Consider the following 26403-nt stretch of genomic DNA (forward strand, 5'->3'; position numbering starts at 1 on the left):
GTTGGGAATGAGCAGGTACACACTGCTGTATTTAAAACGAGTAAGCAACAAGGATCTACTGCAGAGCGCGTGGAACTCTACCCAGTGCTCTGTGGCAGCCTGGATGGGAGGGGAGTTTGGGGGAGAACGGATACGTGCATGCATGGCTGAGTCACTCTGCTGTTCACCTGAGACTATCACTGTTCATCGGCTATACCCCAACACAAAATACAAAGCTACACAAAAAAAGAACTGTCCCTAGGCCTCCATTTCCTTTACCGTACACAGGTGATGATCAAAGCTCCTATGTGCAAGGACAGCAAAGACAGTGAACACACCACCCGGCAGGAAGGCCTGGAACGCAACCCAGGAGCATCCGTAGATGGCAGTGTCATCTTCCCCAAATGCCCAACCCCACGCGGTCACTGCCGTTTTAAAACCTTTGTTGGCTTCCCAGTCATGCGGAGGAAAGTTCAAAGCGTCAGCCAAGCCAGCTGACCCCAGCTGACCTTTCCGATGGCGCCCCCCACCCCCACCCTCCACTGCTCTCACATTCCAGCCCCAGAAAATGCTCCGAGACCCTAGTGCCGTTTCCCCGCACACGCTGTCCTCTCGGTGAGAATGCCGCCACCCCTCACGAGCCCTGACTGTGGCTCTTCGGGGCTGGAGTCGGCCGCCCTCTCCGCCTTCCACTGCATCTGTCAATTTGCACTGTGACTGTGTCTCGTTTAGTGAGCTCAGCACAGCCCTCAGCATTTCCCAAACAGGTGTTCACTCTCAGCCACTGTCTAACGATCACATACCAATGCTGGTGTCACATACGTTCCTGATTGCTTAATTCTTTTTATTTAATGAATTTATGTGGCTGTACCTGGTCTCAGTTGTGTCATATGGGATCTTAGTTCCATGACCAGGGATCGAACCCACGCACCCTGCATTGGGAGCATGGAGTCCCAGCCACTGGGCCGCCAGAGAAGTCCTCACTCCTTCACTTATTTAATGCGGTGACAGCCCCACAAAGTAGACCTCTCCCCCACTGAACAGGAAAAAATGGGGACGGTAACTTATCCGAGATCACAGAGCTTGTCAACAGCTGAACTGAGGTCTCCCCCTGGTCTAATTCCAACGCTCACTTTCTATCATAGCTAACAGCCTTCCCTCTCGTCTCTCTTCTCTGAATCTCTCACTCATCCCATGCTTCCAAGGCCCTCCTGCCCAAGCTCTCTCCATCAGCCTCTCTTACCCTACCCCCCAAAAGCTTACCTCCCTAGGCTGTCACCTCTTCCACGGCATACCATCTGTCACCCAAGCGCTGTCTCTGTGAGGACTGCGTGTCCTGGGTTGAGCACATTCCTGGTATTCAGGCACAGAACATGGAGCCTCGTGGCTGCATCCGCAGATGCTGAGGTATCTCCTTAGCTGGGTGTCACAAGACCAAGGAGATAAACTTTTCACATCTCAAATGTGTCTGAAACCAGAAAGCAAACAATTCCATGGTTTATAGCAACAGAGTTTCTTGGGCACAATTACCAGGTCTCCAGAAAGAATGGGAGCTGGCCTGACTGGGGTTTGGGCGGGAATTCTGCCAACTCAATCTGGCTTGGATGGTCAAAGCTGCTACCTCACAATAACAAAGCATGTAGGAAGTGTGAAGCGCTGGGCAGCGCTATCCCCAGTGCTGGTTCCAGCGATGTCAGAGCTGCGTTTGCGTTCTTTGGGCTGATTTCCTCTCATCACTCATGCTGAAGGTTTGGGGGCCTCCTGAGATTTCTCTCTTGCTTGCCCTCTTGCTCCAAGTCCTGCAGGCTATTAGGAGATTGGGCTGGAGTAAAATAATCCCAAAGTTTGTTACTTACCCTGAAAAAGTGAACAGTCAATGGGGACAAATCACCTTTAGAATGGCCCATCATGGGACTTCCCTGGTGACCCACTAGTTAAGAATCCACCTCCAGGGTACCCGGGTTTGATCCCTGGTCAGGGAACTAAGATCCCACATACTGCAGGGCAGTGCACAAGCGCACATGTCACAACAAAGATTCCATTATGTCAGAACTAAGACCTGCTGCAGCCAAATAAAACAGAAAGAAAAAGATCTGACGTGGGCAAGTGGAGTGTTTCCCCAGATCCCAAGTAGAGGTGGCCATTTGGTGGTTTCCTGCATATATCGCTTGCATCAGTGTTCACAGTTCATACCCTCATTGCACACACTAAATCTGGCAAAACAAAGGCTCCTTTGATAGGGGAAGGGAGGGTGATCGTCATGGGATAAAAAAGGCCTACAGAATCAGAATTTGAGGAGGAAAGGGTACCCTGATCAGTTGTTAGGAAATTTGCCCTGTGGTTGAATGAAGTCATCAGACTACAATTGTTTAGCAACCAAATGACTGGCAACCCACACAGATAGCTGGTGCACTCAGGTAACTTGGTTTGACATTTCTCATCATATAAATGGGCCAACTGGCATCCAGGCACCTACACCTCAGTCTCTCACGAGTTAGATTCATGTGAGTCTTGTCCTGGTAGTGACTCTCTGGTCACATAGACATCAAGTTTCTTGGCTTACAAACCTTGGCCAGTGGTGATGCTACCGGAGTTCCAGAGAGGCCAGCTGTCCTCAGTAGCTAAACGTGTTTATCTGATGGTGACACACTGCTTATTCTTGCGTCTCCAGCCCTTGCTCCATTTCCAGGCCCACACTGCATCTGCATGACCTGGCATCACCACAAGCTTCTGGGCAGCTCCCTTCCAATCTCTCCTGCTGCCTCCTCTAACATGGCTGGTTCTACAAGGCTGCCCTACTCAGGATCACTTCACATGTCTGCAGCCAAACTCCTTGACCTGGGTTTTGGGGGTTTTTCCTAATTTGGTCTTGTCACGCTTTATTTTTCATTACAGCCCCCTAATGCCCATCATCTATCTTTGGCCTAGCGGACAAAGTTCACTTCACGTTGCTCTCTCCCTGGTGACACCCTGTCTGTTCTCTCCAAGTTCGACCAGCGTGCATCTTCAAAACACTGTTTCAGCCCTCCCTGACTCCACAGGAGAGCACCTCTGGGTGTGGCTCACCTCTGTTTCCTCACGCCCCTTAGAACATCTGCTGCGGACTCCCTGGCACTGACCCCCTCTGCCTGTCCAGGCTTCATTTCATTCCTCACTTGAATTCCCGCAACAGCAAATTTTCCATGGGCCTACCTCTGATCTCTGGGGCAACTCTCAAGAATCCAGCAGAGGAGGGAGGGGGGATCAAAATGAGACTGATGAAAAGGATTCAAGGAAAACTTCTAGAAAGAAGAGACCAGACATTAAGCAGGGATGTGTGAGAAATACTGGTTTTTATTGATTGGCACAATATTACAACCTACAATTCCAATGCCCTTCCCTCCCACACAGTTCAAGTGGAAAGAAAACTGATTAACACATAGAAAGGAACAGCACACTCACAGGTTAAAGCATTTGTTTTTACAAAAGGAGTGGAATGGAGGGTGGGATTTTAGGGTTAATACCAGGGCTCCATCTAGACTATGGGGGAGGGTTTGCTGTCCTCTGCTGCCAGCATTACATGGGGAATACTTTAGTAAGGGGGCGATTACACATGGCTGGCTGGTTATTACAGGGGGGAAGTGGGACTTGAATCTCAGAGTACCTGTCTTGTACTTTCTTCTTAGCCTTCCTCCACAACTGCCTGCACCCACAGGAAATAGGTGTGAAGGAAGCCGAAGAACAGCCTCCGCGAGAAAGGGAAGCAGGCAAACTCAGTTTCCTTCCGCCTTCTCTGGACTGTCCCCCTCCCCTCGGCCCCTAGGAGCACTGAGAAGGCCTTCCTCGTGAACGCTGTGGAGAGACTGAGAGGCGGCCATATCTGGCCTGGTAGCTCTGAGCAGGTAGAGAGGAAACGTGATTTTCCATACAATACCAAGCAAGGTTGTTTTGGAAATGAAAAAAAATGGAAAACAAGACCATCCCCCGTGGGTTGAGAGCACCGAGGTCCCAGAGCGCACTGGGATTGCAGTAAGGGCAATATTCCCAAAGCCCATTCCACAACGAAGCGCCAGGCTCCTGGAGGTTAAGGGACCATAACCAACCTCTCCTCCCAAACAGGCACCTTTCCTTGGATTCCCCGGTTCTCTTGAGCTCATTCAAGATTATGCTGCCACCTTTCCCCAGAATGTGAGGGCTCAGCTCATTGGTCCTTCCGCTTTCTAACCCCTTCTACAAATACTCAGCACACTCCTCAATAGGTGACCCATTCTCCCTCTGCAGAATGGCCACTGAGGAACCAGCGATCACCGGGAAGGCTAAGCTGTCTGCTTTTCTGTGTGGTCCTGATGGAAGGAGACAAAAGCAGACTTCTGGTGGGGTCAGAACAGTCTGGTTTGGGTGTGTGGGTCCCTGGCTCTCTGTCTCAGTTCTGGAGCCTTGGTCATTTAAACTTCAGACAAAACATATAAGCATGACTGGGGAGGGACAAATACTTTGTCCTTCAGAAAAAGTTAAACTCAACATATCTTGGCTACTTTGCCTCCATCCAAGGGGTTCCTTGGAAATACCTGTTGAACTTGGCCAAAGGGAGACCGCACCTGGACCTGGACCTAGGCTGCAACAGAACACTCGCAGCGAAAGGGGATCAAGAGTGGAGTGGAGGCAGGCATGGCTAGGAAAACCCTCAAACAGGCCTTATGCTGCTTGAGACCACGCTCTGCAGCTCAGAGAACAGGGCTGGGGCCTCACTGCTTCCTCAGAGCCAGGGCCCAATGCCAGGGCCAATGGGCAGGATGCGAGGAAGGTCCCTGAACTGAAGACTGGGCTCTTTACACAGAAGCAAGCATAAAGATGCTACTGACTGGCAGCCAGAGATGCCTGCTTTTCTGTGACAACATCCTTAAATGCCGCTGCCTCCCCAAACACATGGCAAACTGCCTTCCCTTTCTCAAGACAGACGCACTGGCATTTTACTTATTCTGACCACCAACCTTTCGTCCAATCATAAACCAGTCTGAATGCTTTCAGACTATGAAACAATAAAAGCAGACCTGGCGTGTGCACAGCCGCACCCCACTCTGTCTCTTTCACAAGAGTGGACCCACTGGTTTTCTAGCTACGAAACACAGCACCACGCGGCTGCTGGGCCCTGAGTGACCTTGCGCGCCTGTGCCCTGGGCAGCACGCCTGCGCCCGTGCACAGGCGAGTGATAGGGACAGGTTCTCAGAGGCTAACAGAACAGCAGAGGATCCGGCTAACGGAGGATTTTGGAGAAAGTCCCTTTGGGTTCTGAGCAAAAAATGCTCTCAGTCATGTGGGAGGCCGAAGGGCAAGTGTGGGTCTGTGCACGTGGCTCAGACACCTGCCACTCCCTCCTGTATCCAAGCTGTGTGCTGGCCGAGGGAGGGCCCTCAAAGTCCTCCCCTCCCCTCAGAGTTCTGGAAGCTCCCCACGACTCTAACGTCAGCCAGGCCCTTGTGGGGACCCTAGGTGGAGCAGGCCAACCTGTTCTGGTTCTGGGCTTCTCCACAGTCAGCCTGTACCTTCCCTGGCATAAGTCATATCTGTTATGCAAGATCAAGCCTTAACCCTGAAACGCTGTTTTCTACCCAATGGGACAGAAATGAGGTGCAAGAGGCTACATGGATCGACTGCTGCTCTAATTAGCACAAGGTGTTCAGAAGGCCAGGCTCGTATTGGTATCACTTCCTGCAGGCATCTACAGTCAACCTCAATGGAGAAATGACTTCCTAAAGGTGAGCCACTTACCCCACTCTACAGACAGGAGAGTCCCATCTCAAGGCCCAGCATTGGGACTGGGGTATCTTGCTTTTTTCCTGAGGAGTTCCAAAGCCTTAAGGTTTTGATCTTAATGCCTGCCTGGGACCTCAAGCCTGCAAGAGCAATGTTACTGTATTGTTGGAAAGTTCCTTGAAAAGTTCATCTCACAGATAACACAGTCCACAGACAGTGAGCCGTTTAGTAGGTAAGTGTTCCAGACCAGAATTTATGTTTCCCAACTCGAGGATTAATAGAATCTTCACCTCTGGCCTGGTGGCAGTAGGGGTGGGAGGATGGGTAGCACACTGAAATGGAGATGAACCTGGAAAATGACAAGACTGCTTCCTTTTAGAGCCTATCTCCAGGGGGTTAAATGCCTTTTTTGCTGTTCTAGTGGCCCCTGTTTGGGGTTAAGAACTGGGAATGTAAACCGAAGGAAACCTACTTGACTAAACACCCGGTCAGAGGAACAGAAGCAGTGGCTCGCCACCTCCTAGACATTACCCTTGAGCACTTCCCTCTCCTGCAGAGGCCCTCCTGAGGCGCTCAGTTCCGAGCCAAGGCGGCTTTCCTGTGCACTCCCCGTGCCAGGTGGACAGTCCCATTCTCTAAGACAAGCTCAGGCTCACAAATCATCACGACGAACAAAGCTTCAGGGGAGGGACACGCCTTTTCACTCCGAAAGCTTCATGCTGCAGAGACACATGAGATCCATCATGTGACTGCTGGCCTCAGCTCAAGTAGTCTGTTAGATCAACACCAAATGGGATTCTTTCTTTCTGTATTTATTAATTTTTAAGGGGATTAGGAGGACAACAATTTGATTAATCTGAAGGTGAGACGTATCATTTTTTCAGATGGCCTGACTAGGCATTTCCCATCCTGAAAGGTTATCAAGCTAATGCAAAAACACTGTCAGAGTGTGAAGCTGCCCTTCCAGAGGCAGAAGTGGAAGGCTCCTGGCCTCCCAAGGAGAGTCTGCCTAAAATCTCCAGGTTCCCGTGACTTGTGATGACCTCACAGGATGTAGTATAGTCTAAAGATTGCAGTATTTGGCAGTTCACAATTTACCTGAAAATCCAGAATGTCTCATTGCTTCAGGTGACATCTAAGGTGACCCGGAAAACACAGCTCTTGGTGATGGTGTGGACTCTGCTTCAAGCTCACCCTGAGCACCGAGACTGACTCTGGGGTACTTTCCCACCTACTCTAGGTGAAGGGGGTGCCCTGATGGGAGCAAGGCTGGGACCACTAAGTCAAAGGCTGCACAGCCTTGTGGAAACAGGCTCCAACCCATCAGGGCTCAGAAGGAACAACTCCCACCCCAACTGGGCAGGACACACCACACAGCCTCAGGACTGACCTCTTTTAAAGTCTTCAAGAACAAGAACCCGAGGAGCCACCTGCATCATTGAATCCCCAACAATCTCCTATCCCTAGAACTGCTTGAGCTGACTGTCCTGCATGTCTCCTATTTTTTGAAAAGATATGGATGTGCCTGTATTTGGGGGTCAAGATGAAGCTACACTATCTAACTCCTGCTTCTCTCGAAGCAAAAATTTACCCCATGTGGAGATTTCTCCAGGTTATTTTAGTTCTTATTCCACTGTTAACTAGGATGGGCTTAGAGAACACTTCGGAAATATTAAAAAATCATACAGTTGAGGCAAAAATCACATTATGGTTATTAAATCCTTTTCGTAAACTAAACTAAACTAAAACAAAAAAACATGGCTCAGGCTAAGCTGTTTAAGAAAAAAAGATCAGGTGGGGAGATGAACAGAGGTGTTAATATATCCTGGATGGGAATGACAAACATGTTAAGTGTGCGATGCACACCTAGGTTCAGCAGAAGACCCGTCTGGCTGAGGACATTTAGAGCAGCCGCCAAAGAGGCACTGTACGAGGTGAAAAGAAAGGGGAAGAGGAAGCGTGGTTTTGTGGGGAACTTTTCCTTCTACAATTCAGGTGACTTCCTCTAAGCGAGTCTGAGAGACTTTACACGGGCTGACTCCTAACATCGAAACCGCACTATTTCTCTGCCATGAAGCAACCTGACTATGTAGCAACAAGAGTACAAAAAACTGCAAACACTCTCAAAGGGCAGTGACCCTCTCTCCTCACCAAGGCCGCCGGCAGCAAGGACTCTAGGGCCTCCCTTTGAGTAGCTCTCACAACGCAATGCTGGGGGCGGAAGCCCTGTGGCCAAGCCACCTCCCAGGCCTTGCTGCGCCTCCAGCAGGTAATACTTCCCCACCTCTGATCCCTCCAGATGACCTCAGCTCAGACCCGGCGGTGCGGGAGCCCTCTTCACACAGGGCAGATAGGGCAGCAGACATTTGTAAAAACCACAGTCAACCCTGCAACTTTTCCATCCTGTGATGTTTGCTGTGAGAAAAATCAAGACTTCTGTTTCATGGGCTGCACTGTCCTAGAGGCTGCAAAAAACCCAGTGTAGCTGACCCCTGGTAGTCCTTCTCTTTCTAACACACACACAGATACACACACACACACACAGTCCTGTTCCAAAAAAAAAAAAAAAAAGTCATGATCTCACTGATGTTTCCCCAAGGGATTCCAATTATAAACAAATTTAAATTTAAAAAATTCTATTGCTATCTTTCTCCATCTTGAGTATGGTGGATTCCAATGGACTCTCCAGTAATAGCCGGACTCTAAGACATGTCCATTCACTGTAAGAAAGAGACTATGTCTGCCCTGAACACAGGAAGGAATCTGTTTCTGCCAAGCCTGAAGAAGGTGAGTACTTGCAGAATTAATGGCAAATCAGTGTTGCCGGAACATTCTGCAAGTAAGGTAAGCCTGGTGCTTTTCTCTGTTTTCTTTGAGGGAGACAGAAAGGCTACTGCGACCATGCGTCCAAGTAATTTATCACAACAGGGCTGTAACTACACATCAGGAGACAGCCATGGTGTTGATGGTGCCAGGGAGGGAAAAACACCAAGCCCTGATCATCAGAATCCCAGTGCAACAGACAAAAGCACCAGTTTCAACAATTCTGGTGTTGGACAAAGCCTCCTTTTGTCAGCTGAGGAAGCAGCAGCACGATCTCTCCAGTTAACTGCATTAATGGGATCTATTCACGACTGAAAAATACTTCTTGGCACAGTTCCTGACCCAAAGACACCAACAACAATCCAAACTGGATTTTGTAGGGTAGTGTATTATTATACCAGCCCAGTGAAAACGTCAGATCACTAAAAATGCACAAATTATTATTAACACTAACACTGCAGTTCCTATTTCAGGAGTACTAATTGTTTTCCTGCAAAGCACTTTCTGTATCATAAAGGCAGAATTTATTTGGAAGACTGGGTTTTGGGGATTCCATTTAGTGATTAGTTGAATTTATGTTACAGTCCCTTTAATTTATTTGGACAGATCCCCAGAATGCTCTAAATCAGGCGATAAGCAGCAGTGTGTTCATTTCAAGCAGAACACGTGGACAGTGAGTTGGCATTTAGACTCAAATCCCATGGTGCTTTCTATCCACTGGGACCCTTCCGTGGGGACGGGATTCCTTTCCCAGAGGTAGAGTGGTGCTAAGGAAACTGCCAGCCCCGCTTTTTGGCGCTGTGTTTTAAGATTGGGATCAGATGCAAACAGACTTGATAGCAAATTAAAGTCCAACTGACGTTCCCCAAAACGCTGAACATTAAATGACCAGGCCTACCAGATACACACATTTCTTTTAGCGGGAGGGAAGAACAAAAGTTTTTCAAAGTTTGAGTATTTATTAGACTTTTTAAATAAAGAGAACTACGATTCTAATTTCACATCTCAGCTGTGTTTTGACAAAGGAGATGCCACTAACAGTTTAGCAATAAACTCCTGTCCCAAAGCCAGGGGTTGATCAGGGTCCCCCCGCCCCACCCCCAGTCTCTAGACCCTTTTCTGAGCATTTGTCTGCTAAACAACACAATTGGCAAATGAAGCCAGCATCCAGCCATCAGTCTGCAGTGAGCCAATGCATTATGTAGCCGTTCTAGTAAGTGATTAAGCATTCTCCCATACCACTTCTCAGCAGACGATGGACCATTCACATCCTGGTGGGAGACAAATTTAATATTTCTGAGCATGCTCCATGGTGCAATTACAAGTGCTATAACATTACAAAGACAAGCAAACATCTGAATTTTCCTCCTGTGTACTTTTCAGGAACGTAACATGGTTACCCAGAATGGGACAGGGCTGTGCAGCTGCGCCTGCCAAGCACAGCTGGATGCTTCGGGCACAAGGACCATGTCGAGCTCCGCGCGGTGTAAGGCATGGACGCACAGGGAGACAGGCCGCTGTCGGCGATAAGTAGCATTATGGAAAAAACTCCAAACCAGCAGGAGAGAAACAGTGCTCGACGCTCCAGTTTTTTTGATAGTAATCCCAAGAATCCAGTTCAAATCCCTATTGTCAACATGTAGGGAGGAATTCAATTTCTAGCATTGTTTCTCCAGATCTGAGCTGAGGCCATTTGCTCCTGGCTTGGTAATAAGAAAGAAAATAGGTTTCTTCCTGTTTCTTTCTTGGCGTGGAAACACAGCTCGAGAAGAGAAGGCGTGAGTCCTGGGAGACTGAAGGAGCTGAACCCTTCCCGGACCCTATGTACTACACCAGCAACTGGGGAGAGGGGAGGGCGGGGAAGCTCACCTAGCCACTAGCATCAGAGACGAGAAAGCAAATGAACTGTGAGGCTCTCCACTTCAGAAACACCCCGAATTTGAAAAATGAAACCTTGAAAAATTAAAACAAATGCCTTTTCTAAAAGTCATTTATTTACATATTATATGTCCAGTATATAATGTGTAGATAAACGCATCCTACGGTGAAAGTGACCAGCCTACTGGACTGAACAGCACATCATGGGACAAATTCTTGAAAGGTTTCATCTCATAATGGATATCTTTTAATTAAAAAAAAAAAAAATCTGGCCAGGGCTGGGATGAGACAAACAGGAACACTTCAGAATCCAAGGCAGAGGGAAGGCTGTTTGCCTCTTTAGAGAGTTGAAGGGGTGTGAAAAGGGAGAGACAGATCATGCACAAAAGTACTTACAAATTACATACCCAACCCCCACCCCCTCAATAAAAAGAGAAGAAAAAGCCCCATCACTTAACACCAAACAGCAACATTATCAATAAACCCTTTCTCTGCTGCCCATCATGCCTTATTTGAAAGAGGAGGCCTGTGAGGAGAGGTGAAAGAGCAAGGGTGAGAGGGAAGACCTGCACTTCAGTCTCGTTTCCAATTTTCACTTCTCTTACAGGAAATCTTCAGTCATCTGATGCCCGGCATCGAGCTCTGAGCAACTGCGTATGTGGGGGCCACAAGCGGGGTGCCGTTGTTGGCGGAGTAGCCTTGCCTCAACGTTTCAAAATACGACGCCTGCACCGGCTTGTGGCACTGCAGCACTTTTACGGCGTCTTCTATTCTAAACCATTCCCGCTTCCTTCCTGTGGAGGCAGAGAGCGAAAGAAATTAGTGCAAAAGGGAAGCAGCAGCAGGTTCCTGATCCTGTAACTTTTCAGAAAACGCAGGGAGAAACCCACAGAAACTACTGTCATTAACGTTTTTCTTTTCTTTCTAAAAAGTTATTTATTTATTTATGGTTGCACTGGGTCTCGCTGCTGCGCGAGGGCTGTCTCCAGTTGCAGACAGTGGGGGCGATACTCTACTGCAGCGCGCAGGCTTCTCGTTGTGGCCGGTTCTCTTGCTGCAGGGGCTCCAAGGCATGCATGCTTCAGTAGCTATTCCAAGGCATGTGGAGTGTTCCTGGACCAGGGATCAAACTCACTGCCAGAACACCAGCAAAGTCCTCCTTTGCTTCTTTAAACTGAAGTATAAACGACCCACAGCACAGCCTATTGAGTTCCAGGTACACAACACAATGATTCCATGTTTCTGTTTTTGTTCTTGTTGTTCAGGTGCTAAGTCATGTACAACTCTTTGTGACCCCAAGGACTGCAGCATGCCAGGCTTCTCTGTACTTCACTATTTCCTGGAGTTTGCTCAAACTCATGTCCATTAAGTCGGTGACACCATCCAACCATATCTCATCCTGTTGCTCCCTTCTCCCTGTGCCTTCGATCTTCCCCAGTAGCAGGGTCATTTCCAATGAGTTAGCTCTTCTCATCAGGTGACCTCCATCATAGCTCAGTCAGTAAAGAATCTGCCTGCAATGCAGGACACTCGGGATCGATTCCTGGGTCTGGAAGATCCCCTGGAGAAGGAAATGGCAATCTACTCCAGTATTCTTGCCTGGAAAATCCCATGGACAGAGGAGCCTGGCGGGCTACAGTCCACGGAGTCACAAGAGTCGGACACGACTTAGCAACTCAACCACCACCAACCACCACACCATTATTAGGTGGCTGCAGTACTGGAGTTTTGGCTTCAACTTCAGTCCTTCCCATGAATATTTAGTGTTCATCTTCTTTATCATTGACTGATATTTCTACATAGTACAAAAGAGCCAGAATGATTATCAACATTTAATAAATACATTTTTCCTATTTTCTTTTCTAACAAGGGTGATGGAAGCACACTTTGTATGTGTCAAATACTATACAAATGCCTAATGCAGAAAATAGGTAAGAAATCTGAAAACTGAAGAACTGAGAGTCACAGTGTGAAACTCGTACTCTGGAAAGAACCACTGCCAGCTGTTTCTTCTCCAGCTTCTGGGCCTCTGGCCTTCCGTGGCTGACACATGCGTGCCTGGAGCCCAGCCAGCATTCCCATCTCCCATGAAAGCAGACATGAAGCTGATGCAGCTCCCAGAATTACTGGGATGGCTGACCTGTAACCAGGTATTTATTTTAAAAGTCCTATCTAAGAGTGATATATCTGGGATTTCTGTGATTGTTTACTGGTTAAGAATCCACCTTGCAATGCAAGGGACACGAGTTTGATCCCTGATAGGGTATCTAAGATCCCACGCGCCAAGGAGCAACTGAGCCCAAGAACCACAACTAGAGAGCCTGTGAGCCACAATAAAGATCCCACACGATGCAACTAAGACCCGGCACAGCCAAATATAAATAACTAAAAAAAAAAAAAAAAGATTCTACATGCTGCAAAGCAACTAAGCCTGTGAGCCATGGCTACTGAGCCTGTGTGCTGCCACCAGTGGAGCGCGAGTGCCTGGAGCCCGTGCTGCACAAGAGAAGACACCACGGTGAGACGCCCAAGCACAGCATCGAAGCGAAGCCCCCGCTCGCTGCAACCAGAAAAAGCCTGGGCGCAGCAGTGAACACCCAGCGCAGCCAAAAATAAATAAAAAGAATGATGTATCTATAGTAAAGAAGATATTTTCTTAAAAAGAGGAAAATATAATTTCAACACAATCACTATTTTCAGTGTATTTCAAAAATTTTTTCAAATGCAAGTTTTAAAATTCTTTATTATTTTTTCTCTGACAAAGCTACCAAAAGATCATTGGCTAAAACTGGGAAAAACAGAAGCAAGCATAAAGAACAAGATAATTACCTGTAATCTTACAAACTAGAAGTAACTACTCTTAATACCTTAGTGCATTTGCTTATCTTTCACCTTATTTGAAAAAGACACAGCTATCTCAACAATTATAATTGGGATCACGCTTTAAGGTTCTCCAAATTCCTCGGAGGCCCTGAGAGAGTGCTGCTGTTGGGAACATGGACGCTGATGCTAATCTGCTGGGCTCCAGTCACATCAAAGGCTCTAATCAGCCACGCAGGCTTGGGCAAGTTACTGAACCTCTCTGTGCCCCTCTTTCCTCTTCTATAAAACAGAGATAATCAACAGTACTTATCTCTCAAATCTGCTGAGGGGTAATACGTCAAGCATTCGGACAATGCCTGGCACACAGTACGTGCTGTAAGACAACGCGCTGTTACTGTTGTTGCTTCTTTCTCACTTCACACTGCTTCTTAAGCATTCTTCTCAGCATGACACGTAGCGGTTGTGTTACACTGTCTAGCATGGATGTAACGTCATTCACTTAACTATTTTTCCGCCACTGGACATCAATAGCCTGCTATTTTAATTATTATAAAGAATGCTACAGTTTTAAAGATCTGAACCTTATACGGCTAGTGACATGCACTGCCAAGCAGCCTTCCAGGAAGGATGTGCTGATCCCCAGTCCCGCTTCTGTGCTGGAATGTCAGTCCCACCACACTCCTGCCGGCACTGTGAACTGCTGTTTGTCACTGCCAGTTCTTCAGGTGAAAACCAGTACCTCATCTTTGTTTTCATTTCAAATTCCTATTTTGATGTAGTCTTAAATAGTATACATATAATTCTACACCCTGTTTTCATTCACCTACTCAGTCTCATAAGCACTTCTCCGTGGTACACAGCTTTAGTAAGTATGTGTGTAACAGCTGCCTAACATTCCATCAGATGAATGGACCCTGGATCACTTGTCATTCACTGACCTGTATATTTTAAGACCCAATTTTTCACCTGAAAATGGCTTATGTGAAAAGGCTAACAGGCTTATTCCCTGTTAGCTATCTAAAACATATTTTAGATAGTTTCATTAGGGTCAATTCTCAGCAGGAGTACAAGTGACAGGCTTGTCTGGATGTTAACAGAGCAATGGTGCCTTAAAAATCAGTATCACAAGTGTACAACTCTGACCCAGCAGAATAGTCTGAGGACAGGGCCTGCCACACCACACTCATCTCTGGCCCCAGCACCAGCTATCAAAGAGTCTATTTTTAATACCCCCTCACCAAATTTATTTATACTTAAGCTTACTGCATTCTTATCAAATACAAAGCAACTAAAACCTGAAAGGCCCTGAAATGTCCACATCAGCAGTGCTGAGAGGCACGACGGCGAAGCACGTACTAACAATCGAGAGGTTCTGATAAGAAAGTCCTATTTGCCAAATTTATAACAGAAATTAAATCAATTTTACGTTTTCCTATGCTTTTCCTTCAGAGCTCAAAGATTAAAACCATGAACCAATCATTAAATCACCTCACTTTTTAGGTCAAAAGATATATATACACACAACTGATCTGGGATCACTGAAAATGGCTCCTTAGGAGAAAAGGCGAGTTCACCTCAAGGGTAACATGAATGTAAGCGGTAGTTTCCAGTTACTCCCACCACTCTGCACCTACTACACAGCTCTGGAGGGAGGGCTCACACCGCTGAAGTCACAGTTTCCTCCAACAATGTGAATAAGCATCGCAAGAACAGCTGCAGTCCTGCTCTCACTGGGGGTCAGCGGCCAGCAGCAAGCCTAGCAATGTAGAGGCCACGATTAATATCTGCTTGGGAGGATCCAATTTGGTTTTAGAAAAATCCAATTCTGGTTTTATTTTTATGGGCCTTGTCTCTAATTGTTCACTATGCATCCAACTTCAGCTTCCTTTTAAACATTTAAAAATATAATAGTACTTTTCACAAGTTCAAAAACAGACATGCTTATTTAAACACATCCTTCTGTTATTTCTTTTCTTTATCAGGCTCTCGCCTGTGGTTCTGGGTAAAGAGCTGCAGTGTGGCCAAGGCTGGTTGTGAGAGCTCTTGGGAGGCCATCTGGGGACAACTTACCAATGCTGACTGAGTCTTCCCAGTCTTCCAGCACTTCTGTGACAATGAGCACATAGACATACGTTCTATGCTTCCTCTCCTGGTTCTGAAGGGCAGAAAGAGAGGGACAGAGAGTTTCTCCTTAGAGAGCTGAGATTACGTAAATGAAACAGAATCCACTGCATATGTCCAGAGAGCTCAGATCCAAGGACTCCTTTTACTTTTGTCGTCCAACAATCAGAGATGGAATAGCGACAGCTAGCCCACTGAAAACATGCCACGCTTGAATCAGAGGGTGAGCTCTTTGGCTGGGCTTGCAAAGCCAAGGCTTTACCCTGGTTTTTCCTTCTTCTTCCCTAAAAAGCAACTTTTCAAAAATACTGAGAAAAGGATTGGGGACCTCTTGAGAAAAGGTATGAAGCACATTTAACTAGTTATCACAGCAGAAAAATAAGAGACTGTGATGGGTGGAGGGCCCATTCAGGCAAGCAAGCTGATTACCTCACACATGGCCCCTCCTCCTATCAGCCCTGCTCATCTTTATCCTCTGATTTCCGACTTTCTCCAAATCCCTACTCCAGTAAGTGCTTGTTAGTCTCTTCTGCTGCAGTTGCTCACCTCCTCTTCCTCCTGTCTCCTCCTCATTTATCTACCCCTTCTCACATCTTGGGAGGAGAGGAAGAGAGGCAGAGATGGGAAAAACAATTCTTACAAATAATTCTAGCTGTACGGAGGAGATTAATGGGATTTTAAAAGAGGAGACTCTGAACTCCCCGTGCAGGGAGTACAGGCTCGATCCCTGATCAGGGAACTAAGATCCCACATGGCCAAAAGAAAATTAAAACAAAAAAAAGACAGCAATGGACAGTGTTTATGTCCCCGCTAGAAAGCAAAGCGAAGTTGCTCAGTCGTGTCCGACTCTTTGCAATCCCGTGGACTGTAGCCTACCACGCTCCTCCGTCCATGGAATTTTCCAGGCAAGAGTACTAGAGTGGGTTGCCATTTCCTTCTCCAGGGGATCTTCCCAACCCAGGGGTTGAACCTGGGTCTTCCACATTGCAGGCAGATGCTTTACCATCTGAGCCAACCCCGCTAACCCCACCCCAATTTCATGTTGAGATCCTAACCCCCAAGGTAATGGTATTGGGAAGTGGGGACAGTGGGAGGTGATTGGGTTATGACAGATGACCCTCATGAATGGAATTAGTGTTCTTATAAAACAGACCCTAGAGATGTTTGGTCCCGTCTCTGCTTTGCGAGAACACAGAGAAACAGCTGTCTATGAACCAGGAAGGGGGTCCTCACCAGACACTGAATCTGCTTGCACCTTTAATTGGACTTCCTAGGAATCAGTTTCTATTGTTTATAAGCCACCCAATTTCTGGCATCTTTGTTACAGAAGTCTGAATGGTCTAAGGTCAAGATATATATGGTTATTAATATAATACCAATTGCACCAAAGATTTTAACAGATTTACCTCAAAAATTCCAACTAATCTTCCCAATGTCCCTTTTACTCCAGCCTGAAAAAGAAAAAAGAAAAACGTGTGCATTGACATTGCTTGCAGTGCTGGTCTCATTCTGAATCTTCTAGACTAACCTGTAAAACAGAAGTAAATTGTAAAACAGAAGCAAAAAGCAAGAGGACACAGGTCAGGTGGACCCCAGGTCTGTGGGAGCGGTAACAGTGTGTTCTCGGGGTCACAGACTGGAAAGGGCAGGGTATGCTCTGGGGAGAAAGTCCTCCTCTCCTCTCCACGTCTCTCACCACTGCAAACTGGCCAAACAGAGCACAACAAGCAAGGCCACAGCCATACCAAAGATATGCTGAGGTAGGAATTACTTAGGTCATTTACCCATTCATTCACCAATATAAACGGAATGCCTAATCTGAGCCAAACAGTGGTGCAGATGCCAGAGGTACAGTGATGAATACACTAGAACTCAAGTTGCATGAGAATAAGACCCTTATCTGACTTGTTCTTGGCTGTCTGTACACTGTACATCCAGAACAGAGCTCAGCACCCAGCAGGAACACAGCAAAGCGGTCAAGTTAACAAAAACACAGTCCGGGTAATTCTGCTAAATCACCAGTTTCATGACAGGAATGCACAGAGCATGTGATAGACAGAGAATGATGGGGAGAGGGCAACTTTACACAGGGGTTAGGCTTCTGTAGTAAATACAATATTTATCCCATCAGTCTTTTTTTTTTTTTTACTCTGTGTCTTTCTGATGCATTATATGCGAACTTTTCTGTATATTCCAATTTACTAATTTACTTTTCAACCATATCCCGGATAAAGCTATCCATTTCTAGTCCATTTTTTATTTGATATTTTCCATATCTATGTATATCTACCTGTTTCCATTAAGGATACCTTTGTTTCCATGATTTTGTTGTTGTTGTTCTTTTAAAATAGAAGTTATTCCTTTACTTTTTTGAGCATCCTGAACATGTTTGCGTTCTTTATCAGGTCATGCTATAACATTCATTCCATCTGAAGTTAATAAACAATTCACGTTCCAGCTGGTGAAGGGCTTATCTGTGCTGCTGCAGTCAGGGGCTCTCCAGAGTGGCACTTTAGGGCTCCTGCTCCGAGGGGATACAGAGAGCCCTGCAGAGCCGCCCCATCCTGCATGGCATGCTGTGCTGTGCCCTCTCCCTTCCCGGGCCCACACCTTGCCCAGTCTCAGCTCCTGGTGTCCTTTCCATCAGGCCCCTGACCTCCCCCTCACTCCAAGGGCTTCAACCACCAGCCAACCAAGGCCACGCAGGCTGCGACTTTCCTCTGCTCTTCCGCAGGTCTGCTCTGTTTCTGATCTATGGAGGCATCCACTTTGCTTTTGGATCAGGCTATGTCTTTTCAGCTTTTTGGAAATGCATCTAGTAACTTGTTTTTTACTACAACTGCCATATTATTTTGTACAATACATTAAAAGAAATAGGCAAATATACTTTCTAAACACAACAGGTGCTCAGTATGTTTGTACAGAATGAACAAAAATTTTAAATAAGTTCTCCAAACGTTCTTTAGAGATATTTAATAATAGAAACAATAGAAGCCAATTCAAAGGCCTAGATTCCTGGGTGAGCTATATTTTGAAATTAATTTTTGCTAATTATCTGTCAACAAATTATTTTCCTTTCTCTTGCCAACATGCTGGTTTCTTTCTCCATTCTTTTCCCCATGTGGCTTTTGGTCTACTTGAATGCAAATATGTACCTTTTCTTATTTAAACTGCTTTTCTACATTTTCAGAAATAACTGCACTCCACAGCCAGCTAAGACTAGCTAGGCAGGACTGCATGAATTAACCAATGAAGCTGCCTGGACAAGTGGGACGAGCTGGCAGGCTATGCTCATCTGGAAAGCCAGCTCTGGTCTCTGGTCCGAGGCCGGCCAAACGCGCTCAGATCGGCTCCTGAGGAGTCACCTGTGCCTGCCACAGGCCGCCTCTGTCAGGGCCCGGGAGCAGAGCTGCCAGGCTGCAGGCCCAAGGCAGGCTGGGAGAGGGGGCAGCACGAGGACGACTGCTGGAGGCTCACAGAACATCGTTCACATTTCTCTTCTGCAAAGTGGAAAAGAGGTCTCTTCAGCAGTCACTGTTCAATTATTTATTCTTCTTAATGAAAACAAAGTACAGAAAAGGAAATACTCTCCAAATTTTAAGGGCATAAATCATCTTAATATTATGACAATACATATAATTTATTTAAAACTTTTAATTATAGTACTTTATGCATTCAACACCAATATGTTTCTATGATTTACTCTGTGTTAGAGGCAGTTAGGAAACATAAAAGCATTTTTTTCTTAATGAAATAGATGTATTTTTATAGTCTAATGTAAATCAAATAATGCTGTCATCTGCACACTGAAATTCAGTGGCATACATTTTCACTTCTAATTAGTCTAATTAATTACTTCAAATCAACAATAGTTTTATTTGTTCCTTAAGTGTTTCTTTCAAGTTTTATTCTAATACTCAGGAGATCTACTTGGGGGAATTCTATCTAAGGTGATTCTACCTTATCTACAGTACTATCTACATTAAAAGCAAAGAAATGTTCCTATATTTATCAGTTTTTAAAATTTGGCTTTAGCAGTTTTCTCAAGAGGCGGCTCTTCTTTTCTAAGAATAGGATTTTGGTTCTTAAATAAAACCACAGTGCTAGTAAGAGGACGATTCCTCAGAGGCCAAGGTTCTTCGAGACAGCGTTCACTGTAACCACTTTACTTTTTCACAGCCTTCCACAGTCCCACTTTCATATCCTAGCTCTCTCTCTAATGCTGCCACAGGCAACTGGACAGAGATATTTTTATCTCTCACATGATTCTTGCACGCAGGTCAGGATAGGTGTCAGGATCACATTTGACAGATACTTGGCTCAGACATTTGGGGCTAAGACTTGAGTCGGAGTATATGTAATCTTGGTCCAGTCACAGAGCTGGTATACCTGTTTTCCTCATAACCATATGAAAGCAGTTACAATTTCAGTCAGTACTGTCAAAGCCCCCAATCCAGAGAAGTCTTTATTTAAAAGCCGATCTTAGCCAGCAGTAAGAATTTCAAATAAAGTAGCCACGGCCTCTCGTTATTCAACCACATGCAGGCGAGTAGTCTCTCAAACTTCAAAGTTTACAATATCAATTCTAAAACTTTTGAGATCTGGTTAACATAAATAAATTGAGCAACTGTCTACATTTTAAAAAGGAAAAAAATGCAAATGTCTTTTCTCCTTGGCAGTGTTTTACTGGGATTGGAAGTACTTACTGGAAAGGGCTGGAATGACAAGGGACACCCCAGTGTCTCGCCCTTCCCTCCGTTTCCAGGGGCTGTACCTGAGGTCCAGGCAGAGGAACTGATGTGTCAGGCCTCTGAAGCGAACGCTCTGCATGCGCACACTCAGTCGTGACCGACTCTGTGTGACTCCCTGACTGCAGCCCTCCAGGCTTCTCTGTCCATGGGACTCTCGAGGCAAGAATACTGGAGTGGGTTGCCACTTCCTCCTCCAGGGGATTTTCCCGACCCAGAGATCGAACCGGCCTCTCCTGTGTCTCCTGTGTGGTAGGTGGATTCTTTGCCACGGAGCCATTGGGAAGCTCCCCTTGATGGGCCTTTGAACCTCCCCTAAAATGGTGGCCCACCACAAAGATTCCTGGCTTTGTGCTTAAGTTTGGATGGGCAAAGTGTACCATCACCTTCTGAAACCAATTTTTCACTCAGGTGGACGCTGCGGCAGACAGATGGCCACCTAGCCCACAAGCATTCTCCCTTCCTCCCTACTACCAGTAAGACCCAGATTCTGTTCAGGTGAGAACTCTGGCACACCTGAACCACTTCCTTTGGAAGAAAAGTTATGACCAACCTAGATAGTATATTCAAAAGCAGAGACATTACTTTGCCGACTAAGGTCCGTCTAGTCAAGGCTATGGTTTTTCCTGTGGTCATGTATGGATGTGACAGTTGGACTGTGAAGAAGGCTGAGCGGCAAAGAATTGATGCTTTTGAAGTGTGGTGCTGGAGAAGACTCTTGAGTCCCTTGGACTGCAAGGAGATCAACCCTGGGATTTCTTTGGAAGGAATGATGCTAAAGCTGAAACTCCAGTACTTTGGCCACCTCATGCGAAGAGTTGACTCACTGGAAAAGACTGTGATGCTGGGAGGGATTGGGGGCAGGAGGAGAAGGGGACGACCGAGGATGAGATGGCTGGATGGCGTCACTGACTTGCACATGAGTTTGGGTGAACTCCGGGAGTTGGTGATGGACAGGGAGGCCTGGCGTGCTGCGATTCACGGGGTCACAAAGAGTTGGACGCGACTGAACTGAACCACTAAGGGAGGTCTGCTGCCCTCTGCAGTGACAGGTTTAGGGGTACTGTGTGTGACCCAATTCTGGGTCAATGGTTCCCGAAAGAATGTTTCTCAGAGGCATCTGGGAAAGATTTCCCATCATGATAAGAAGAGCTGTACAAAAAGAAACCCTATACCTCCCTGCTTCTCAGGTGGGGATTTGAAACTTGGAGCTGCAACCATCATCTTGTCATTGTAAAGGAAAGGCCTAGAAAATCAATGAGAAGTGAACCAAAGTCCTGACCTCTGAGCCGCTGGAGCAACAGGGTAATGGCCAACCCCTAGACCTCTTACGTCAGGAAAATAACTGCTGCTGTTAAAGCCACTTTTAGTTAGGTGTGCTGGAACCTGTATCTGAAAGCGTTCTGCTACTCTCCTTGATTTCAAAGGCAGCTCTCTGAGGAAAACTCCATATTCCCAAAGAAAAATTCTGAACTCTCAGGGAGCTGTAATATAAAATCTTCCTCTATCAAAAGCAATAAGCCCAGGCCTAAAAGGAGTTCAGGGCAACAACTCTAATGCAAATGTCTGTATGAGGAAACCTATGAAAAAAATAGATGGTCTTCAATACATATAACTTTCTGGTATCCACCAGACTTAGCAAGTACAGAAGGAAAGAAACACAGTGAAGACAGATGAAGTAGATGAGAAGCCAGGGTAAGTCCAGTGAAATTTCAACCCATTTTTTAATTTTGCTTTTTAAATGAAATACTTCAAGCATCAAAAAAGTAAAGAAAATAATGAAACAAACACTCAGGTAGTTGTACCTTTATTCTTCTACATAAATTTCAAAAATCAGTTTCTTAGATCTTTTGAAAACTTCTTGGGGGATATTTATTTTTATTTTTGGATTAATTTGAGAAAAACACACCTTTACAATACTTAGTTTCTTCATTCAAGAATAGACAATCTCTATCCATTTATTCGTGTCTTTTAAAAACCTTTAACGAAGTTTATTATTTTTATTGTAAAGAGCCTGCACTCTATCAGCAAGGTATTTCAGTTTTAGTATAGTTCTGTTGCTATTGTGAATAATACATATCTTTACAAGCTACATATTTTCCAGTTGATTACCACTTGTTTAAAGAAATGCTGCTGGTTTCTGCATGTTGATCTTTGGTCTTGAAACTTTTTTTTTTGGGGGGGTGGTTCTACCTGTTTATTGCTACCAGCCCCCTCATGCATGCGTGCTCAGTCTTGTGACCCTACGGACTGCAGCCCACCAGGCTCTTCTGTCCAAGGAATTTTCCAGGCAAAAATACTGGAATGGGTTGCCATTTCTTCCTCCCGTCTTGAAACTTTTAAAAATGCTTTTATTAGTTCTACTAGTTTCTGTTCTGTTTCTTTGGTTTTTCATAATTAATGATCAGACCATCTGCAAATAATGGTAATTTGCTTCTTCCTTTTGACTCTCTATTTTTGTCTTAACTGAAGTGGCTAGGACCACAGATCAATAATAAATGGCAGAATGATAGCAATCATAAATGTCTTATTCCTATCTGCCATGGGGGATGCTTTGAAAATTTCAAAAATATGATGTTTGTGGGAGGTTTTATTAGATACTCTATCAAGTTAAGGAAATTCCTTTTATGTTTGCTTACAGCTTTTAAGATGAAAGGGTACTGAATTTTAATAAACAATTTTTCTTCATTGACTGATATGGTGATTTTAATTTTAATCTCAATGAAATAAATTACATAAACATATTTCCCAAGACTGAACTATCCTTATACTCTTGGGATAACCGAGTTGTGTGATACTTTGACAAAGCATAAGATTCTATCTGCAGTTATTTCACTTAGGATTTTCGCATCCATGTTCATAGGTGAGAACTGACTCTTATTTCCAAGTATCAAGATCAGGAGTCCAGTTCCAGTTCAGTCGCTCAGTCGTGTTCTACTCTTTGCAACCCCATGAACCACAGCATGCCAGGCCTCCCTGTTCATCGCCAACTGCTGGAGTCTACCCAAACCCACATCCATCGAGTCAGTGATGCCATCCAACCATCTCATCCTCTGTCGTCCCCTTCTCCTCTCGCCTTCACTCTTTCCCACCAGCATCAGGGTCTTTTCAAATGAGTCAGCTCTCCACATCAGGTGGCCAAAGTATTGGAGTTTCAGCTTCAACATCAGTCCTTCCAATGAACACCCAGGACCAGTCTCCTTTAGGATGGACTGGTTGGATCTCCTTGTAGTCCAAGGGACTCTCAAGAGTCTTCTCCAACACCTCAGTTCAAAAGCATCAATTCTTCGGCACTCAGCTTTCTTTACAGTCCAACTCTCACATCCATACATGACCACTGGAAAAACCGTAGCTGTGACTAGATGGACCTTTGTTGACAAAGTTGTCTCTGCTTTTTAATATGCTGTCTAAGTTGGTCATAATTTTCCTCAGTCCATAGCAAACTATGGCCCACAGTCCAAATCTGTCCTACCACTGGTTTCTGTAAATTAACTTTTACTGGAACATAGCCATGGCTAATTCATTTAAGTACTGCCTATGAGAGTGTTCACATTATAACGGCAGAGCCATATTTGTGAGAGAGACCATATGGCTTCTATATCTGAAGTAGTTACTATCTGCCCCTTATAGAAAAAGTGTGCTGTTTGCTGAAATAAGATTATACTGACCTTACAAGAAGTGTGTAGTTATCCTTTCTCTAAAACAGTTCAAGATAAGAATATATATTTTTGGAAATTTCAGTAAAATCCATCTAGTCTAATCTTGGGATCTTTCTGTTGGACAGAGGGGGTGATTACTGCTTAATTTCTGTAAGCATTAATGATCTACATATAGGCTTTCTAATTTTTCTTAAGTAAATTTGAGCTGTTTTTCCTAGAAAATTTTTATTAAGGTTTTCAAAATTTTTTGTTTGCAGCTTTTCATGGCTCTCTTAATTTAAAAGTCTCTGTTATATCTGTGGTTATTTTCTTTTTTATTCCTTATATATTTGTTGTCTTCTCTCTTGTATCCTTGATGGGTTCAGTGAGAGGTTGGTCTATTTTTTTAGATAAATAAAAATGACCCACTTTTGGTCTGTTGGTCATTGTTCTTTTCCCCTACTGATTTCTGCCCTTCCCCTGTTATTTTCATCCTTTTACTTTGAGAGCACTAGTTGTCGTTCTGCTAGTTGCTGTTTGTTGTTGTTTCTGCTAGTTTCCTGAACTGACTGCTTAGCTTATTTAATATCTATTTTGTTTTCTAATAAAATCGTCTAGGGCATCTCATCTGCTGTTTTTCTGCTAGTTTCTTGAACTGACTGCTTAGCTTATTTAATGTCTATTTTGTTTTCTAATAAAATCGTCTAGGGCTCAAAGTGAATGAGCTACACCCTGTAAGTAATGATAGGAAGTACTTTCATAACTGACTAGCTCTATTTGCTTACTAGCTTTGAACTATGATTTGTGCTTTAACTCAAGGATTATTTAGGACATTTTTTTTTCCTGTTTCCAAATGTTTCTCTCTGTTAAGCTGGCTCTGTTGTTGATTTCTAATTTTACTGCACTGTATCACAGCACGTACAGTCTGTATTATTGATGTTGTGGGGTTTTCAACACTATTTTTTATGCCTTAACATAAGGGGTTTTTTAAAATAATTCTTTCACATTTGCTTAAAAACTTACATACTCCTTGTTGGATACAAGGTTATTACTCAATATATGGCATTTGATCAACCTTGTTAACTGTGTTACTCAATCCTTTTTTTGGTTGCTTTTTCTATCAGTTTCTAAACGAGATGTTTTAAAGTCTTCAATATGGCTATAGACGTGCAGCTTTTCCTTATAACTGTCAATTCTGCTTTATGCAGATGAAGAGTTTACCAGGTGCACACAAGTTCATGATCCCTATCTTGTCTTGATAAATTGTTCCTTTCATTATTAAAGGTTCTTCTTGTCCCTTTAATGTTTTTCACCTAAATTCTATTTTGTCTGATATTACAATTACTATCCCAGTTTTCTTTTGGTTAGTATTTGCCTAATATACCTTTTTCCAGCCTTTCATTCTTAGTCATTCAGTATCACTATGTTTGAAAACAACATATGGCAAGTGTTATTTTCTTTTTAATTGAAGTATGTGTCTATTAATGTATCTATTAAGTTACATTTATTGTGATTTATGGAGAAGGAAATGGCAACCCACTCCAGCACTCTTGCCTGGAGAGTCCCATGGACGGAGGAGCCTGCTGGGCTACAATGCAGGGGCTTGTGAAGAGTGAGGCATGACTGAGCGACTTCACTTTTACTTTTCACTTTCATGCACTAGAAAAGGAAATGGCAACCCACTCCAGTGTTCTTGCCTGGAGAATCCCAGGGATGGGGGAGCCTGGTGGGCTACTGTCTATGGGATTACACAGGGTTGGACATGACTGAAGTGACTTAGCAGCAGCAGCATTGTGATTTAACCTGGAAATTTAGCTTTAATACTGAGCCACATGGGGTCTCTTGGAGATGAGTTAGAATCTTTAAATTTACCTCCTATGTAGTAATGTAGAATCTTTAAATTTACTTCCTCTGCATTAGGCAGTTTGCATTTGTTAAGTTCACTGAATTAAGAGGAAGCTGTTAAGTGGCAATTTAGTCAGATAAGTCAGACCTGTCCAGGTCTGGTGGCTGTTCATAGTTTAAAGACTGCTGAGTCTCTAGAGGCAAGGATTGCATTTAGTATTTGCTGAAGCCGCTGTGAATTGTATTGGAGTCAACGGTACATACTTCCTAATGACTAAAAATCCTTTCCTGGAATGTGGAGCTGGATGGGAAAGCAAATACAACTGTTTTGGAAGAGTCATCTGGAATTAATTCATTGAGCAGAAGGGAACTGGCTCCTATCCCAGTAATTCAGTCTCCATTGAGGTTCCAACACAGACCTGCTCAAATACAGTGCTATGTTCTCTAACTTGGCAGATTCTAATCTCTACATTAAACCACTGAATTAACTATTCATCAATGAGTAGCATTCAATTATGTGTGACAATGTAGATAGATAAATTGAGTAAAAAGATATATATTTTTTAATTCCAATTTTTAAAAACAATGGTTGGAGGATAATTTAGGAGTAGTTATTAGCAGTAAGAGAGCTAACCTTTACATCAGGCTCTCCTAGTAAGCCTAAAAAAATAAATAATAGATAAAATGTCAATTCCTTGATTAAAAAGTGATTCTATAAAAAAGCTGCTAGTGTTTAATATAAATTATAAATAAACCCACTTCTTACCAAAGGGTTCACCAAATAGGAGATATTTCTGAGTTCCAACAATAAGGA

At 44.6% G+C, this 26403-nt stretch overlaps 1 protein-coding gene across 1 annotated transcript in view; it reads right to left on the reverse strand.

Annotated features, from left to right (window-relative positions):
- Window positions 1-3292: 3292 nt before the first annotated feature.
- Window positions 3293-26403, reverse strand: part of NUDT3 (nudix hydrolase 3) — a 114825-nt gene continuing 91714 nt past the window's right edge. The window contains exons 3-5 of the mRNA XM_027958423.3: window positions 16765-16809; window positions 15308-15392; window positions 3293-11208 (exon numbers count right to left, since the gene is read on the reverse strand). Of these exons, the coding sequence (XP_027814224.1) occupies window positions 11033-11208; window positions 15308-15392; window positions 16765-16809 (306 nt within the window). The 3' untranslated portion in view covers window positions 3293-11032. The remainder of the gene's footprint in view (window positions 11209-15307; window positions 15393-16764; window positions 16810-26403) is intronic.

Source organism: Ovis aries, chromosome 20, assembly GCF_016772045.2.
Source record: "Ovis aries strain OAR_USU_Benz2616 breed Rambouillet chromosome 20, ARS-UI_Ramb_v3.0, whole genome shotgun sequence".
NCBI lineage: Eukaryota > Metazoa > Chordata > Mammalia > Artiodactyla > Bovidae > Ovis > Ovis aries.